The following is an 18231-nucleotide window of genomic DNA, read 5'->3' on the forward strand; positions in this document are numbered from 1 at the left end:
TATGGCATTAACATACAGTACCATATAAAAAATCATCATATAAATAATTTTAATATATGTATATATAAGAATTATTCTATGGGTATTTCATACATGGTATAAACCTATATCTTCATATATCGTGAGAATGTATATATGCGCTAATAATGTATTGCCTTATATGAAACATATATGACATCACTACTCGGATATAGGGACATATATGTACATATATTACATTTCTGTATGGGAGATATGTTAGTTGTTTTTAAGATCGTTTTCTGAGGTTTGACAATTCTACACTGATTATCAATAGCTCCTTACAGTGCTCATATATCCAACATATTAACAGCTCTTAAACAACCTCATATAAAAAAAGTTATCTTTCAATTTTAATTTTTTTGTTTATTAGCTGCTAGCTTTAGCAAATGTTCGATCTAAGACAATTTGAAATTATTAGCTTTTGTCAATCAACACAACTATCTCATTTTGTTTGCACAAATGAACATGCTTAGGCCTATTTATTTTTTACAAATGGTATGCAACCAAATATAAAATAAACTCAAACAGTGTGTTTGCTTTTTAACTGCTAGCTTTAGCAAGTGTTCGAACTAAGATCATTTGAAATCATTAGCTTTTGTCAATCAATGCAACTATCTCACTTTGTTTTCACCAATGCACATTTTTCAAATGTATGCACAACCAAATATAAAATAAGCTTAAATGATGTGTTTGTTTTTAGCTGCTAGCTTTAGCAAGTGTTCTGAACTTTTAATAATTTGTACTCTGACTATCAACAGCATCAAACAGCAATTATTTGTCTTGTTTTTTGTTTTGCAGCCTTTTTTTTTTACAACCAAATATATACAAAAGATAGATATTTCTAATTTCCAGTAGCTAGTTTTAGCAAGTGTTTGAATTTTGACCATTCTGCATTATTGTCACAGCTTCTAACAGTAGGCTAATTGAGTATCCAGCATCATGCAACACTTTCACTTTATGTGAACAAGATGGTTTATTTAGTAACAGCCTTAACACAACCAAATATTAAAGGGGGGGGGGGGGGGGATGCTGTTTCATACATACTGAGCTTTTTACACTCATAAAGACTTGGATTCCCATCCTAAACATAGACAAAGTTTCAAAAATTAATGTTGGATGTTTGATGGAGTATTTCTGTGTCGAAAATACTCCTTCCAGTTTTTCTCAAGTTTCGGAGAGTTTTTTTCGAGTATGGCTCGACTTGACGTTAATAGAGCGGAAGGTCCTTGTATGGGCCATATGGGCTCTTCTCCCGGTAGGGTGCGCGCGCGCGTGACTAGTAGGGCTGTCAAAATTGCTCACAAATGACGTTCGAATATTCCCTCTAAAACAAACACAAATATTCAAACATCTGGCCGCGCATTTTATCAAGGGCGCGCATTTTATCAATGACGCGCATTACGTCAATAACAGATTAAATTAATACAAAGAGACATTAACTACTTGTATAGGTAGTCTATTTAAGTTTATACATATTTGACAACGTATTACTTACACAAAAACAAGTAGATTGTTATTATAAATTATATAATTATTATTATATATATATATATTTATTATATATAAATTAACTAATGGCCAAGACCGCAGAGCGCAGACCTCTCTCTCCCTCTCTCTGGCCCTCTCTGCGTATAACGGTTTAAATGAACTGATCAAGAGTTTTGTGCAAGCAATTTAAGGTTGCGAGACTCGCGACTCTTTCCCAAATATAGCAGGCTTCATTCAGTGATTAAAACAAATATTATTAATATTAATTGAAGTTTTACAGCATACTGAGTGCTCCGAGCGAGCTGTGCTGTGGTAAACATGGAACTTTTCACTGACATGGTAAATAATCACACCAGTGAAAGCTGTTCATTTATCCTTTATTCATGCAATATCTCTTCAGCCAGTACAGTAGCCCTACATTTTAGTAATGTTTCTGTTTAACGTTAAATAAAATGAGGCATGGTATGCTAACTGTATATTACATAGCTTGCATATAACTTTATCTCGCGGCTCAACAATTTTACCTCCTACCGACCAAAATCCCACATACTTCCAGACATGGCTTTTTAGATTATGGAGTTAAAATGAATATCTGGAGTTAAAATCGCTTTCTCTGCTGCGGTCGAGTTGGGCTATGCACTTTCTGCCATCATCCCTGCAAGACACGTCCACTTTCAGCAGTGACAGTGCGACTCCTGCTGTGACCTCATGAACCCCCATGCACGCGCTCACTCGCAAAGCAGACAGCCACGCCTCGACTACCGCGGCAGGGGATTTTTTGTGCGCCTGTGTCGCGTCGCAAAGTGGATCTCTACAGTCACTGCTGTCAGGACTTTACCAAATCATACCAAAGTAGTGTGTTTTTGACGGAGCGGTCCCAGCGATAAAGGTTCGGTCCTGCTTTGGAAGCAGCCAGTGAGTAAAACTGCTTCAAATGTCTATACCGTTGCCTGAGTAAACATCAGTAAACAACACGATCGCGTGCTTCGTCATTCAAATGCGCTAACGGACTCCATTAACGTTACACTATTCTGACGTGCAAAACCATTTTGCTTGCTACTGCTACGGTTTAGTCGCATACAATAGTCCATAAACCGAATCATGTCCTCATAAACTGCGAGTAAATACAATACATACCACAGAGACGGACGTCCTGCTGTTGCTGTTTCTCCTGTTCAATTTATTTCAGCCTCCGCATGATTCTGGATCATATATCTATTAGCTGAGATCGATAGCCATGAGTTTCTCAACGCTTGAGGACGTCACCGCTTTGCACACTCGTCATTCTTTAGCTCCGCCCACTCTATACGCCTCCAGGCGCTCGTTTTTTTCCGAAAAGACTCGGTACAGCCTATATTTCTTTTATAAATATAATAAAACTAAAGACTTTTCGGAGATATGAAGGATGCACTACTATTCTATGGGTACTCAAGATTAACATGAGATTGACTGAAACTGAGTGTTTCACCCCCCCTTTAACAATAAATGCAATGATTTGTTTTAGTAGCTATGGTTTTTATCAAGAATTTAAAGCTCTGACTGTTTTGAACCTGTCTAACCAGCAAGATTAAATAATTTTGCTTTATGTGTGCAAACAAATGCAACAACCTTCACACGACCAGATTTAAACAAAACCTGGAAGATCTGTATGTTTTAAGAGCTAGTTTTAACAAGTGTTTGGAAGTTTGACTCTTAAACAAATTGCCAAGCATCAGACAACTTTTAAACAAATCTGTTTATTTACGTTACTAAATATGAACAAAAATTGTGGTTAGCTATTTTAGCTAGGCTTCTGAACTTTATTAACAACCTCTAAACAGATTCAGTTATACATCAGCAGACAGGAAAGCACAATACACTGAAGACTTGTTTAAGCGTTTTTCGGTTGTTTAAAATGTTTTTTTTTTTTTTTTTTTTTTTGTTCTGGGGAAGTAGAGATGTCTCCCCTCCCTCTACTAGTCCCAAAGCTTAGCAACTGTTTCCACATTCAGGCTGCGTTGCCTGCCCTGGCTGCATGGTGGCATACTGACTCCTTTGGTGCCTGGTTCCTCCCTGTTTGACTTTGGGCTTCACGGCTCCGGCTCTTTGTTTATGCTGTCAGGAGGAGCGGGGCACTGACCTGGAAAAAGTGTCCAGGACGGGTTGTCTTGTAAAGGGAGGAGGGAGACGGGAAGGAGAGGAGGATATTGTGCTTGATGTATAGACTCCTCCTGAGAGCTTTGGTCCTAGCCAATGCCTGCGGACGCTGTAGCTCCACTACACTCTTGCTGTCTTCGTCCACCCGTCTGTCTTCCGCTGTCCGTTTACCTGTCAGCTTGTCTGTCCTTTCTGAAAGCTTAATATATGCCTGTCAAGACTTCACAAGAGATCACTTAAGTTGCGTGCCATTCAGAACTGAATTGGGAATAGCTATTCAAGTCGATTTCTGAATTAAAGTTGAATTAAGGTAGCAAACAGGATGTAGAATTGTACTTTCATAAATCCTATTTAGAAATACAACTTGTATAGTTCTTGTAAAGTGTTTTTATTTTATTTTATATAATGCATTAGATTTTTCTGTATGAGCCATAAACATAAAACATTTATAATAATTTAATTTACCTACCCATTATAAGTTTCAATATAAATTATGCATTCTGTTATATTATTTTTACATTTATATTTATTATTTTAATGAATCGAAAAAATGCATTTTTATGCACAGAGAACACTTCTTCTATTTATATTATATTATATTATATTACATTACATTACATTACATTACATTACATTACATTATATTATATTATATTATATTATATTATATTATATTATATTATATTATATTATATTATATTATATTATATTATATTATATTATATTATAGTTTTATTTAAAAAAATGGGGTGGACGTTTTTTTTTTTTTGGGTTGATGGCTATGTTGAATTGACCATATTTGGCTTATACTTTCCAATAACAGTAATTAAAGTAAATATATAACAACTATTATACAATTATATTCCATGTATAACAATTTTGACACAATTTTGTTGGACTCTTGTGATTGTTGAATTACATTAAATTGCAATTTAGTAAATTTCACTTCCTGCCATTGCAATTCTAATTCAACATCCATCCAAATTCCTGAATCGTGACTGCCATTGTTTTTACTGTATTTCAGGAAGGCAACTGCTTGATCTCTGCAGAGCACAATGCAGTCTCATTTAGCTCGTTCAAAGGCCTTCTTTGTGAGGTCTTGTCTCATCCTTGTTGTCCCATGAGGGGCCGGTGGTATTTTTAGGAGGCTTAGGATTCTTCTCCACTTGCATAGGGCTCTAATGAGATGGAGTGAAAGCTCAAGCAAGCCTTAATTAAGCCAAGTAGGCAGATAGCAGGGCAAAAAAAAGAGAACGCGCACATCGTCCATACATTAACTCGATCTCACCTCAATGCACATTCTCCTCTCTGTGTCTTTTTTTTTCTTTTCACGTAGGTTGCACAAACAACAGATGGCTTCGACGCCAACCTGTGGAAGGACAGCATATTCAAATCCAAGGTCACACGCTATCTCTGCTTCACCCGAGCTGCCACGTCCAAAAATGTAAGTGAAAACGTGTACGTTTCAACATGCTCATTGCAAGATTTTCTCCAGTTTCTTCACACGCACGGTTTGCCCCGTTTGCTTCATTCCATCCCTCATTAGGGTTCTGCGCATATCTTTGATCACAAACTCCTTCAAAATATGCTCCGTCCTTTAAAGTGAAGTATCTAAACCGAATGCAGATACTACTCTGCATTTAGAATGGTTTGAGGTTTTTATTTTTATTTTATTTTTTTTACTTGATGTGTGATGCATGCTTGCATTTGAAAATTTGTTGATGATCTCCAGCTCTCCCAAAGGAATTTGGTTTATGATTATTCATAAACGCAACTCTCCGCGTTAGTAGTTTACGATTTAATTTGGCTCAATTAACCTGGTCCCAATAGACAGTTTGAATACCTCCTAGCCATTCATCAAAGATGGAGAAAGCCTCCAAAAAATGTCAAACTTTTGGTTATGGGGATTCTTGCTTATGAAATATGACACATCAAACAGCCACCCAATATGGCTGCTAAAGGAGCACTTATTTTAAAAGATTCCTCTGTGAATTGGAACTATTTGAACATTTCCGTCCTATTCAGCTGAGTTAAATTGAGAATGAGCGTCTTTTTATGTGCAGGTATCTGTCTCGAAAGTGAAACAGGTGGCGCAGTCATGCTGTTTAGGTTATCAGTCTTCATTTAAGGTGAACAATGCAAAGTTGAGTTGCCCTACCTTTATTGTTCCTCCATTTGCGAAGGCAACACATAGCATGTCTCTTTTTTTTTTTTTTAGAAAACATTCTGTACTTAATCTTTGTCTAGGATTAAAATCCCTCAAAATGATGTATTGAAAGAAACTTGCCTTGTGTTCATAATTGGGTTTAACCTGCGGATAGGTTTGCTTGTAGTGTTTGTGAGGATGACAAAAATAGGCTGTTGCTAATAGGCTTGTTTTGGTGGATCATTGTTATTCAGTGTTACATCTCACCAGTGCATCTGCTTTTTCCTTTAATGCGCACCATTGCCATAAAATGCCTTTCACTGATTAATGAATGAATAATTATAAAATGTTTTCATTTCATGTATCAAAATATAGCTGCTTTTGTTTTCTTCTCTATTGCAAAAGTTTTCAGACGGATGTCCAAGGGCCACAAGGAAGTGTTCAATAAAATATGTTTAAACAAATGAATTTATACTTCTACAAAATCATGTATAGTTCCAATTTATATTCGGTGTCTTCACCTGTTAAGTACTAACATTTTAATTAATCATTTAATCTGATAAAATGCACGTATTGTGTACATACATGTTTTTACCTTGTACTTATTTAATTTTTTTAATACCTGAATATAATTACAACCCTAATTAATTCCTGTTGCATCTCTAATTATACTGTCGACCCTTCCTTTACACCTTAACCTACCCTTACACTACCCACACAATCAAACCTGTCTCAACCTACCTGTATCCCTCCCCTCAATAGCATTAGGTCAAGTGTTTTGCTGTCATGATCATCATATTAAGGGGTCTTCAACATCAAAATGTTAACTAATAACTAACTAATAGCTCATTAACTACATTTAACACGCAACTTTTGTGTTATTTTGTTCACACCTGGGCTGTGTTTACTTAGTTTTTTTAATAACAGCAGTATTTTGGGCAAATATATAAAGGCCCTTTAACATCAAAAGTGAAATGATTTAAAGTATTTTTTCCTTATTCATATGGTTGAATTGGATTCTCAAAGGTCAGCAGCAAAGACATGGTGTTATTTTAATAGTTTAAAAGTAATCTGATTACATTACATTCATTACTGTAATTAGGGGTGTAACGATACACTGGTGTCGCGATTCGATATGTATCACAATACTGAACTCACGATACGATTTGTATTCCAATATTTTAAGCCAAAATAAAGAGGAGGTTTTTTTGTTTTTATTTTTTTTATTATTATTGTTATTAAAAATTATTATTATTTGGGTATTATTATTAGGACCCACACATATTCCCCTGCCCATTGCATCATTATTCATTATATTCAACATTGTAGATAGTCGTTTAAAGGACAACTCCAGCGAATTTTTAAGTTTATCTTGATCGATATATCTTTGTGAGTACAGTCTATAGAAAAAAAAAACAAAACAACGAACCGGATTGATGCTTGCAATGCGGAGTTATTACAGTTAATAAACAGAGCCCCCCCTCAGCTTAAACGGCAGCTTTGGGGGCATAAACGTAACGGGTGTCTTTGTGCCTCTTAACAGACACAAAATGCAATTAAAATGTCTGTTTATCATAAACAGGTCCCTTACATGACAATGAGATGAGTTTAGCCACTTAGCCATTGTTTAAATTCATCTAAACAGTGTGTTAGAAGGCTATCTCTATCTCGCGCTGAAATCCCGTGGGAACTCAGCGCTAGCCGGAAAAAAGGCAGTCCAGTGGAGAAGAGCGTTGTGTGTGTGTAAAGCACAATTATTTTATTAGGCTACTGCACATCTTTCCCCAAGCCGTGTGTGCCCAAATGGAAGGATAAATAAAGTTTACATTACCTCCACAGTGGTTGCACCTGTCTTTAACCACGGAATGGCATTATTCTTCAACCGGCCCGGCTGTGTTGTGTCTGTGTAAGTTAGTCAAGTGTTTGGTACAAATTTTCACAATTCGGAAGGGCACAAATGCGAACCATTTCTTCTTCACTTGTGAGTCCGATCGGATCATCACTCTAGTGATGTCTGGTTCACGAAGGAATCGTTCTTATTAACTGTTTTTTTTAACCGATTCTTTTTAGTAGGGATGCACCGATACCACTTTTTTGGAAAACGAGTACAAGTACGAGTACTTGGATTTCAGTACTCACCGATACCGATACAGAGTACTTAAAAAAAATCATGATTTAAATTTACAGGTAACGGCTTTACTTTAAAAACAAGGGACTAGTTTGGAATCAAGAACATTTATTTAAAATGAAAAGCATGTTGTATGCAACATATTACAGAATAAATAATTATTTTTAAAAAATTAAACAGTGACAGTGCAACTCAAGTATTTTTTTCATAAAAGTATATAAATTCTGCGGAATTGTTTCGCATGTAATATGGCTTGTTGCAGCGTGAAACTCTCGTCTATCCACTGGGAGGTTGGGCTAATTAGTGACACGGGGTTACTCGATGATTGCCTGTGTTATTTTCACAGCACGTGGATTGTCTCTGGACATTTTCTCTCGTCTTGCAAGAGTTTGCTGATGTGTGGGTTGTGTTGGTTTAGAAGCGTGGGTAAACTCTTTGTACTCATTACTTTGTACTAAATACACTACCTTTTGAGCCTCCTCTGGACAATTTCGCTGAGCACAATTTGCAGTCCGCCTTTGTTTTGTCGTATTCATGCACTTTGAAATAGTTCCACACTGCTAACGTATCTCGTCTCGTCTTCTCCCCGCTCTGAGCTGTAGCCAGGCCTGGGGGCGGGCACTCGGCACCTGTGATTAACCCCTTACACGCCGCTCAAGCATAGACATTTCTCAGACCATGGTATCGTCCCCGGTATCGGGGGACTTTTAACGAGTACGAGTACTTTCGAAAATGTGGTATCGAGGCCGATACCAGATACCGGTATCGGTATCGGTGCATCCCTACTTTTTAGTGAACCGGGCGAACCAGTTCACCAAATTGGACTGAATCGTTCTAAACGGTTCGCGTCTCAAATCAGCGCTGATCACACAAGTTACTTTAGTTACTCACTTTCTGACATGACTGACAGTCCCTCCGAATAGAAATAAACTAAGGTCTTGAATTATATGTTGTAACTCCAACCGTTCACTGAACTAAGTCATGTTTTGCTGAGAGAACCGATAAACTCACAAGAAGCTGATACTGAGCATGCGCGAGTAACTGAACGAGCAGCCGCCCTCGGATCAGCAGGACAGAATCGAAAACCGTTTTTCTCGGACACGTTCAATACTGAGAACCGTCGAGCCGATGAGCGGAGCCTCTTCATACACACGACCCTCTTCCCCACTGGACTATTTTTTCCGGCTACAACGGAGTTCCCATGGGACTTCAGCGCAAGACACAGCTAGCCATCTAAAACAGGTGAATTTATACAATGGCTAAGTGGCTAAACGCATCTTGTTGCCATGTAAGGGACCTGTTTATGTTAAACAGACATTTTAATTGCATTTTGTGTCTGTTAAGAGGCACAAAGACACCCTTTACGCTTATGCCCCCAAAGCTGCCGTTTTAGCTGAGGGGGGCTCTGGTTGTTAACTGTAATAACTCCGCGTTGCAAGCATCAATCTGGTTCGTTTTTTTTTTTTTTTTCTGTAGACTACTCACAAAGATATAACGATCAAGAAAAACTTAAAAATTTGTCTGAGTTGTCCTTTAATGTAATACTGTCAATGAATTTTATTTTTTTCTCAGGCATTACTTGCGCTTTCAATACAGGCAGCATCTCTCTCAGTGCTCATAACGTCCTGCCTCTCCCGCTATTAATGCACTATACATATAAGAATAAACCATCTAACATGCTTTGAACAATCATTCTACTAAAACTAAATGTGATCTGGTGGTTTAAATGATGTTTGCGCTTTGACTTTGAGGAGTGTCGCTTTAAATAATGTTTGCGCTTTTGAAGAGTGCCATTCCGGCAGCGCGTGCGCTTCAGATGATCAATGCAATCCGTCATAGCTCTAATCGCAAGAAAGCGTGTCAAAATGACCGCTCTCAAACTGTAAATGTTTAGCTCATCCGAGAACTTTAATTCTGCATTTGCTCGCTCTCCTGTTGATTTCGTGCGTCACGCAGTCATCTGAACGTCCGTGTTTACTACAGTATGTGCGTCGTTGTAAACCTGTTTATCATAAACCATCTCTCGTGCTCACTCCAGAAGACTTGGATTTGGATTAGACACTTGATTAGTTATTTTTGCGTCTTTTAAGTATGAGAGGATAATGGACTTTAAATGGTGGGACAGAAATTCATCAGGTTTCATAAAGAATAGGCTATCTTCATTTGTGTTTGGAAGTTAAACGAAAAACAACATGATGGTGAGTAGCCTACATGATGGCAGAGTTTAGATTTGTGGTACGTTTGTAAATTTGTGTTTGGGTGAGTTATACCTTATAAATACCTTATAAACCTTGGATAAAAAAACTCTATATCGTTTCCATCAACTATACATATTGTCACATATCGCTCATATTGCAATATATTGTTTAACGATATATCGTTACACCCCTACTTGAAATGCCTTACCCCCAGAACTTGTGTTGGTGATTTCCAGCGGATTAACATTTGACATTTGTAGAACATGTCCTGACCAGGTGGAAACAGGGCCAAACAGGGCCAAATTAGTTTTGTGAATTCAAGTCCCATTCTACTTTTTAAGTTGCTTTATTGTTATCATTGCAGGAAAACGACTGTACATCTTCTAAGCTCCATATTATGAGTTTCAAAGATGACGTTGCAATCCACTGTGGCTGGTTTACCCAGGGCAATTCCTGCCTGTTGATCAAGTTAAATGAGATCTGCAGTTTTAGTATGTAGCACATCAGTCCCCTCTGCCACCTCTCCAGCATGAAGTCTTAAAATGTGTGTCTGCACTGTTTTGAAGTCCCTGACGCTAATAAAACATGGCAGCGCCATCAACAAAGGCTATTTTGTCTGTCAGTCAAAGTGGCCCCCACTGTAATTGTCTATGACAAAAACAGATTCTACAGAATTAGCCAGTGAATTATGTGGTGGGAAGTAAACAGTTTGTGATTTATCATACTCAGGGTTGGAGGTAGATGGCCCTTTGTCAGGTCCTGATGGGAAAAATCTCTCCCGTGTCTTTTATTAAAAAAAAAAAGTGTTAAAAAGAAAAAAAAGAAAAACATGCCTCATGCATAGTAATAGCATTCATCCATATTTGTACCCTCAAGTCAGAACTATGAATAAAAATGGTCTGTAGTGGTAATAACTGCCGGGTAATAGTAGCGACGCCATCCAGAATGTCGGACTCATCACGTCACGGTATGCTAGCTGCACACTTTCAGGGCTTTTGCTGGATTATTGCTATTTATTACAGCGAAAAATGGAACCATAATGAGTCCAGGCTAGGAAGGCTGAGGGAAAAAGTCATGCTTGAAAATGTCAACTAAACAGCTCCTGATTGTTTTCAAGTACTCCCTGTTCTAAAGCACAAGCAATTTGGCCTGCCACCGACCGGCCCTAGCGCTGGGCTGCCACGTCTGAAGATGATGGCTAGCACACAGGTGATCGCATGCTTAAAAGAGGGCAGCGATTCAACAGAATTATGTGTGCGGGTCTGCAAAATACTAGCGGCCTTTCATTGTAGGTATGAATCGTGCATTATTGAAAGCCGCCCGTTCCAGACGTAATTTTAACCCTTTTATTGAACAGGCTCATTTTTATAATGGTTTAAACTCATTTAATCATTATTATATCACTAAATTTTGTTGTAGATGCAATTATGCAACGTGGCTGTGGACATGAAGTTGATTGACTTGAAGGACTGTTTGCCAGAGGGCTTCACTCCGATCCAAGACACCACGGATACCCGTAAGCAGTTTCCTTCAAAAATAGCCTTTTCTTTTTTGCTTTCCTCCTTGCTCTCCTTCTTTCTCTCTTCTCTGTAGTCATCCTGAGGGAGCGCTTCTCCAGAGGTTGCGAATGTGAATGTTTCATGGGCTCAGGTTTAGCTTAATTTATGATGGTGCGAGAGAGTAAAATAAACATTTTGCCCTGAAGGTAGGAGGAGAAGAGAACGATGAGTCATTGTTTATCTCTGCCAGAACCCAGCTTTTCTTTATGATGTGCTTATTTATTTATGTATTTATTTGTGCAGAGCGGGAGTGGATGGTGGTTATCTAATATTAATGAAATGCATTCCCTTGATGCTTTAGTGCTTTTTGAGTGCTATGTATTTCTCCCCTTCTCGTCTTCTCTCTTCTCCTCTCACCGCGCCTTTGAGAACGCCGCAATATTATTTTGGCATTGGGAGTGAGGGCAGCATGTTTATTATTTTCATTATTATTGCATTTACACGGCCCTCGCCCCAGCGCCGCCTCAAAACGAATGGGATGGGCTCAGGAGTAATATGGCCGAGTCTAGTAGCGGGTTCTGGAGGAATGACTAAAAAGAAGATGGAGTCTCATTGGGCGCTGGTTTTAATGTGCCACTTTATTGTAGCAAAACCATGTTTAATAGATGCCTCAGCCACTATATTGCCCTTTCACTCTCAGTCAAGTCCCTTATATCCTTCTTATATCCCTCTTGACACAGAAGATTCCCCTCCAGCACCCAAAGACATTTTTATGCAATTATGATGGGCTTTCATATACTTATATGATGTTTTGAGGCTGAAGGCACATATACGTTGCATTTATAAGGTGTTCAAATATTAATGCATATATATATTTAGCTTGTCTGTCTAAATAAACCTTTAGGAAATAGGTAGTTTATATATATAATATGTAGTTAGATTGTTGTGTCATTGTTTATAAGGCTTCCCAAGGACAAATAGGTCAGGTAATATGCTTGCGTAATGTAGGTTTTAGTTATGAGTCTATGGGACTGTGGCATATAAAGGCACATTTGGACTCTGGTGTAAATGTAGTTAGACTGCTGATAAATGAAAGACATAATTAGGGCTGTTTATGTTATGACTGTTATATCTCTTTCTCTCTCAGAGGAGCAGGCTTTGAGGAAGGAGAGGCTGTGTGTGAAGTTGGTCCCCAGGAGCAGCACCGATATGGCTATATGTGACGTGGTTATACAGGGGAAATCAAAGCACAGCCTAGCTAATTATACATTTATAGGGTAAGAAATCTTATATTTGGATAAATTGAGTTGGTTAATATCATAAACATGACATGTTTTTTGAGAATTATTTGTTTGATGTAGATGTTTTGGACACTATTCCCTATGATGGTTAAAAAAAGTAAACGTAAATATCCTGGAGCCATGTTTATTATGCTGTCTGAATCATCTTTTTTTTTTAACTTAATAGGATTGTTCCTCTAGTCTGTCTGTAGGTTTTTTTATTTTTTTATTTTATATTATTTTTTTGACCAGATCCTGTTTCCACTAGTGCCCCTCAGTGCCTGCGGCCTGCTACAGGCAGCATTATGGGCACTTGCTTTACTGGCGCTGCTTTTCCAAAAGCTTTCAAAGCCACCCACGATATGTCTTACAAATCTTAGTGTTTGAATGGCAATTTTATATGTATAGCATATAGACTGAGCAAGTGTATATATATATATATATATATATATATATATATATATATATATATATATATATATATATATATATATATATATACAGAAAGATTCTTTATATAATACTTCCCCGGAGCAATCATAGAATATTTACATAGAGTCCTCAACCGATCAGCGCAAGCACTAATGAGGAATATATATATAATATATATATAATATATATATATATAAAATACTCTTTCTGTAATTAATCTTGATTAATCACACCTAACATTAAAGTTTTTAATATATTTTTATATTGAAATAATTTAACCTCCAAATTAATGTATAAGTAACCTAAAGACAGTATATTTTAAAATTGTATCTAATGAGTAGGAGATATACAGAAATGTAATAAAGTTATCAAACACTTCACAGTGTTTACTGCATGAATTATAAATTAAAAAGATTAATCTTTATTAAAGCTACAAAAGTTCAGGAAAGAGCAGTGAGTGATTTTCTCTTTTGTTTTTTGATTATCATTAATCACTGCTGTCACTTTAAGATCTGAAGCACAAGACAAGACACAAATCCGGATCAACTCTATGATTTTATTTAACGCTTTCCACAAAGCGGATATGTGTTTTTGTCTGAAATTTAACATGGCCGTGTGCTAGTACAGATTTAAGTTCTTATTTTTGCATTTTATTGCGCTTGGATGAATGATAGTGTGATCATATATTGTAGCACAGCCAAAGTTTATCAGAAACAAACTTCATAAAGTATGAAGTGTAAACACCTCATAATCTGATCAAAACATTGTCTAAACAGTTTTACATCAGTTTGACATTTTATGTAGCATATTTGTTTTATTATGGAGCTGTATTATAATCTGCAGTTTAATACGTCACACAGAGACATGCAGGATTCACATTTAAACTGACTTTTGCGGTTTAAATTTAACAGACACTAACAGAATAAACTTACCGCACAATCCTCTAAATTACAGTTAATTTATCAAACTTCATTGAGAGCGAGGCGGCAGAACGTGCATCATGTTTGTTTTCTTTATTTTGCAAAAAGCACAACATTTAGTTTTTATTGTGAGTGTACACAAATAAAAGTAGAAACTTAAAAGATTATAATGATGTATAACACTTGCCTGTATGACCAAATCAACATAGTATTTTGAGTCTCTTGTTGCTTAATTATTGCAACTGTCGACCTCTACGGGTTAACAAAAAGACCCTTATTAACAAAACTCATAAGCACGGCAGCCTTATTCTTTTGGTGCACTTGAAGGTGTGTGGGTAAAATAGAAGTGTGCCCTTCAGATGATGCCACCTTCACCAGGCAAAGTTTGCAGATTGCCTCAAAAATATTTACAGGTTTCAAATAAAATCCAAAATATTGCCAAATATTTTACATTTTACCTTTTACATTTTGCTTTGAAACTAAATACTCCCCCATCGTCTTGTCAGTCAGCTCGTAGTCACTATACATCACACTCTCCGCTGCTTATCTGTGACTCTTGTACGGCTCACGCTGGATTGAGAAGGCTAACAATTCTCCTAAAGCCAGCTGCTTTGGCCAATCTTTTGCTCCATTTAACCTATTTTTTTCTGCCCTGATCCGGCTGAACTCTGCACTACGCCATGGAAGTTTTCCTAGACCCCCACCTTCCCCAGCACCACCTGCCTAAATCTGCTTTGGGGGTTCTCCATAATTTTCTTGTTTATTAGAGCCACAATTTATGTGCATATTTTGGCAGTAGCCTTTACTTATGCTAGCAGCAGTGTAGCACATCTAGTCTGCCAAGACAAAGCCTGTATTCATTCCATTGTTATCAAAACAATTCTGTTTAATTCTATTCTGAGACTTGAAACCATTTTTAAATGTTCTTGATAATTTGTCCACAGAGAGCTGAATAGTTTGGGCATTTGGTATCAGCTGGGAAAAGTCACTAAGTCGCAGGACACAGTGCACAAAACAACCTCTTCCTCTACAACTGCTCATGGTGTTGTCAGGTAAGACACTTCACAAGAATACATATACATATAGCCTATTTTAATAGGACATTCGTTAACGGGAGGAGAATTTGTTCATTGTCAGTGGGTCTCATCAGGTGTGGGATATTCCAACAATCTGTAAAATTAAGTTTCTGTAGGAAGTTAGAAATTTCACCTTTACGAGTCAAACAGAATGGAGCATAAGATAACTGAGCGTGTTTTCATTGATAGCCCGAAGTTCAGCGCGGACAAAAAGGCAGAGAGACTGCCATGAGGAGAGCTCAGTCTGTTGTCTGCGCTGACACACAACACAAACACACAGTCTGCCCAGCAGCCATGCACATAAACACACAGCCTGAAGGGAAGAAGACAGAGAGGGAGTGTGACTTTGTACCTCATCCAACTCAAACATGTCAATTATTTATGAGCAGGAAGTAGTGGGGTTTTTCCTCTGTAAATAGTAAATAAACAATCACTGCTCCCCTTCAATGGTTAGTACAGCTGAGAGGTTGGTGGGGGCATGTGGATGGTGCCAACTGAAAGTGCTAGAATTGAGCACGCCAGAAGGCCATGAGGGTCCTGGCTCTGCAGTCATAGGGCCAGTGCACATAAAGCTTAGATGGCGTTTTATTTCTGCTAGCTTTAGCCACTTTATATTTCAGTATCTTTACAACAAGGTTGGCAGTTCAGTGATTTTACCTCAAGAGTTTTCTACTGAACAAATGATGAGGATTTGAGAGATAATATTGTCTGTTTTGTATTTCCTACTTCGGAAGTTTTAGTTGTTGGTCAGTTAGTTGACAGCTCAGTAGATCTGTTCTAAAATGTATTCATCAGCTTCGAAAGTGACTGATCTGGAACACCCTACATAGGCAGCAACTCTAAATTTTGTTGTTAGAATGTTGCTAAGCTATCAGTGTTACCAATAAACATAAAAAAATGCTTAATTAATGCACGATAAATGCATAGCACACACATATATTTGGTAACTTGATACTCTTGATACTTTTAGGTATTGACTGAAGTTTATTTATTCATAATAATCCCCTCATCTTCCATTTTACATTTATATTTATTTGTATTAATACTTGAAAAGCAGCATAATTTTGTATTCCCTTCCTTTCAAAGAGCCTTTTAGTGCGCTCAAATCCTCCTGGGAAGTTTGTTGTACAAGTTGTAAAGCCATATTTGTCAGTCAGTGCAGTCAAATCACTTTGGGTAGAACAAGAATGCGATGCACGTTTCTTTTTTTTTTATTATTCAGTTTGTTATGAAAGTGCTTTAAAATGAATTCTTTTATATTTGATAGTAATTGTACAATATGATTTTATTTTGTACATTCAACTTAGCTATTTTTTGTAAATTATTATTTTTTTTTTCAACAAATCTAGTTTACAATTACAAACAGGGCTTGACATTAAAGGTGCACTATGTAGTATTTTTGCAGTAAAATATCTAAAAACCACTAGGCCAGTGTTGTATATTTTGTTCAGTTGAGTTATTACAATATCCCAAACGTTTCCAACTATTTGCAAATTGTGAGATAATTGCTATTTTAACCAATGAACCAGGATGTCGGGGGAATCACCTGTTAATTGCGTCATATCTGCATTCCACTAGCCACTTTGGCGGGTTGGATATCATTTCAGCCTATATCCAAAATAAATGCTAAGACCATCGTATCACGAAATTAGAATTCAATTACAATTCTTTCTCGATTAACTTGCAGTTAGTGAAGGCGGGATAGGCGGAATCATGCTGAATGACACTTAAAAGAAGTGCTCTGTTGCGTGCGCTTTCTCTTGTGACTGAATAGCAGTGGCAGGACATGCTGTTAATGCAAAATGCAATCTTCTGGACCACATGTGGAGGCAGGAGGGGCTGGACATGTGCATGCTCACGTACAGATGCGTTTCTACCGGGAGAGATCGAGGTCAGTCTGAGCCGCTGTAATCACACGGATATATCACATCATTTACTCAGAGTATAACATTAGTACTTTAGAAGCGTCAGCGCACAGAGTTGTCAAAATATACATTGTGTAGAATATCTCGCATGAACACAGTTGGTTATGGCTTAAGTGTACGTAAACAGGTGGGTAATAACTGAATATGTGTCAGAATATTACATCCATGCATTCAGCAGCCCAATTAAATACCTGTCTGTTATTATTGTTAATCAAACAATTACATATGTTAAATAAATGTATGCATGTTTTAAAAAAAAAACTACTGTAGCTGACAAATATATATTTTTTAAATGTAATATTGTTTTTGTAATTTGCTTGTTTGTTCTTTTGTATAGCCTATAACAAAAATAACTTGTATCATATATAATTTCTCATTATTAGCCTACGCTTATATTGCACAGGTCTTACCCTCCTGCAAAACCCAGCTAATATACAGTGTAGTCTTGATTTAGGTGGTCACTCTGTATTTGAAAGTTTGAAAGGGTTTTAAATCTTCTAAATCAAGTAAAATGACTCAAAATTAAGTAATTTAAAGGGGGCGATGAATTGAGAAATCAATTTTCCCTTGAGCTTTTGATATATAAAAGATCATGGTAATGTAAGATTATCCTCTATTAAAACCCTTTTGAACCCCTAGATTATCCTCTATTAAAATAAAAGTTTCAGAGCTGAAAACATCCTTGTTAGTCAAAGAAAAGCTTTTATAGATACCAAGCCCAGCAAATGATCTAGTGCTTCATTCTTACATCATAGCGCTATGAAATGCCTCTACAGCACGTCTAATCCAGTAGCCTCGCCCACCGACTCATGGAGGTGATCGGCTCGTGCTAGCCAGCCAACAACAATAAAAATGCCGAGGAAGATAGCAAGATATTGCCCTATTCCTGGTTCAGAAGAACACACTCGCTGCATAAGCTTCCTTCGGATCCTAACATTAGGAATGTGTGGTTGAACTTTATTTTTTACGCTACACTGTGTGA

General features: G+C 37.2%; 1 protein-coding gene across 1 annotated transcript in view; it reads left to right on the forward strand.

Annotated features, from left to right (window-relative positions):
* mvb12bb (multivesicular body subunit 12Bb) overlaps window positions 1–18231 on the forward strand; it is a 160698-nt gene that overhangs the window by 14993 nt on the left and 127474 nt on the right. Inside the window, exons 3-6 of the mRNA XM_067412592.1 lie at window positions 4982–5089; window positions 11537–11633; window positions 12764–12893; window positions 15193–15300. Coding sequence (XP_067268693.1) covers window positions 4982–5089; window positions 11537–11633; window positions 12764–12893; window positions 15193–15300 — 443 coding nt within the window. The remainder of the gene's footprint in view (window positions 1–4981; window positions 5090–11536; window positions 11634–12763; window positions 12894–15192; window positions 15301–18231) is intronic.

This window comes from Pseudorasbora parva, chromosome 13 (genome assembly GCF_024679245.1).
Source record: "Pseudorasbora parva isolate DD20220531a chromosome 13, ASM2467924v1, whole genome shotgun sequence".
Lineage (NCBI taxonomy): Eukaryota > Metazoa > Chordata > Actinopteri > Cypriniformes > Gobionidae > Pseudorasbora > Pseudorasbora parva.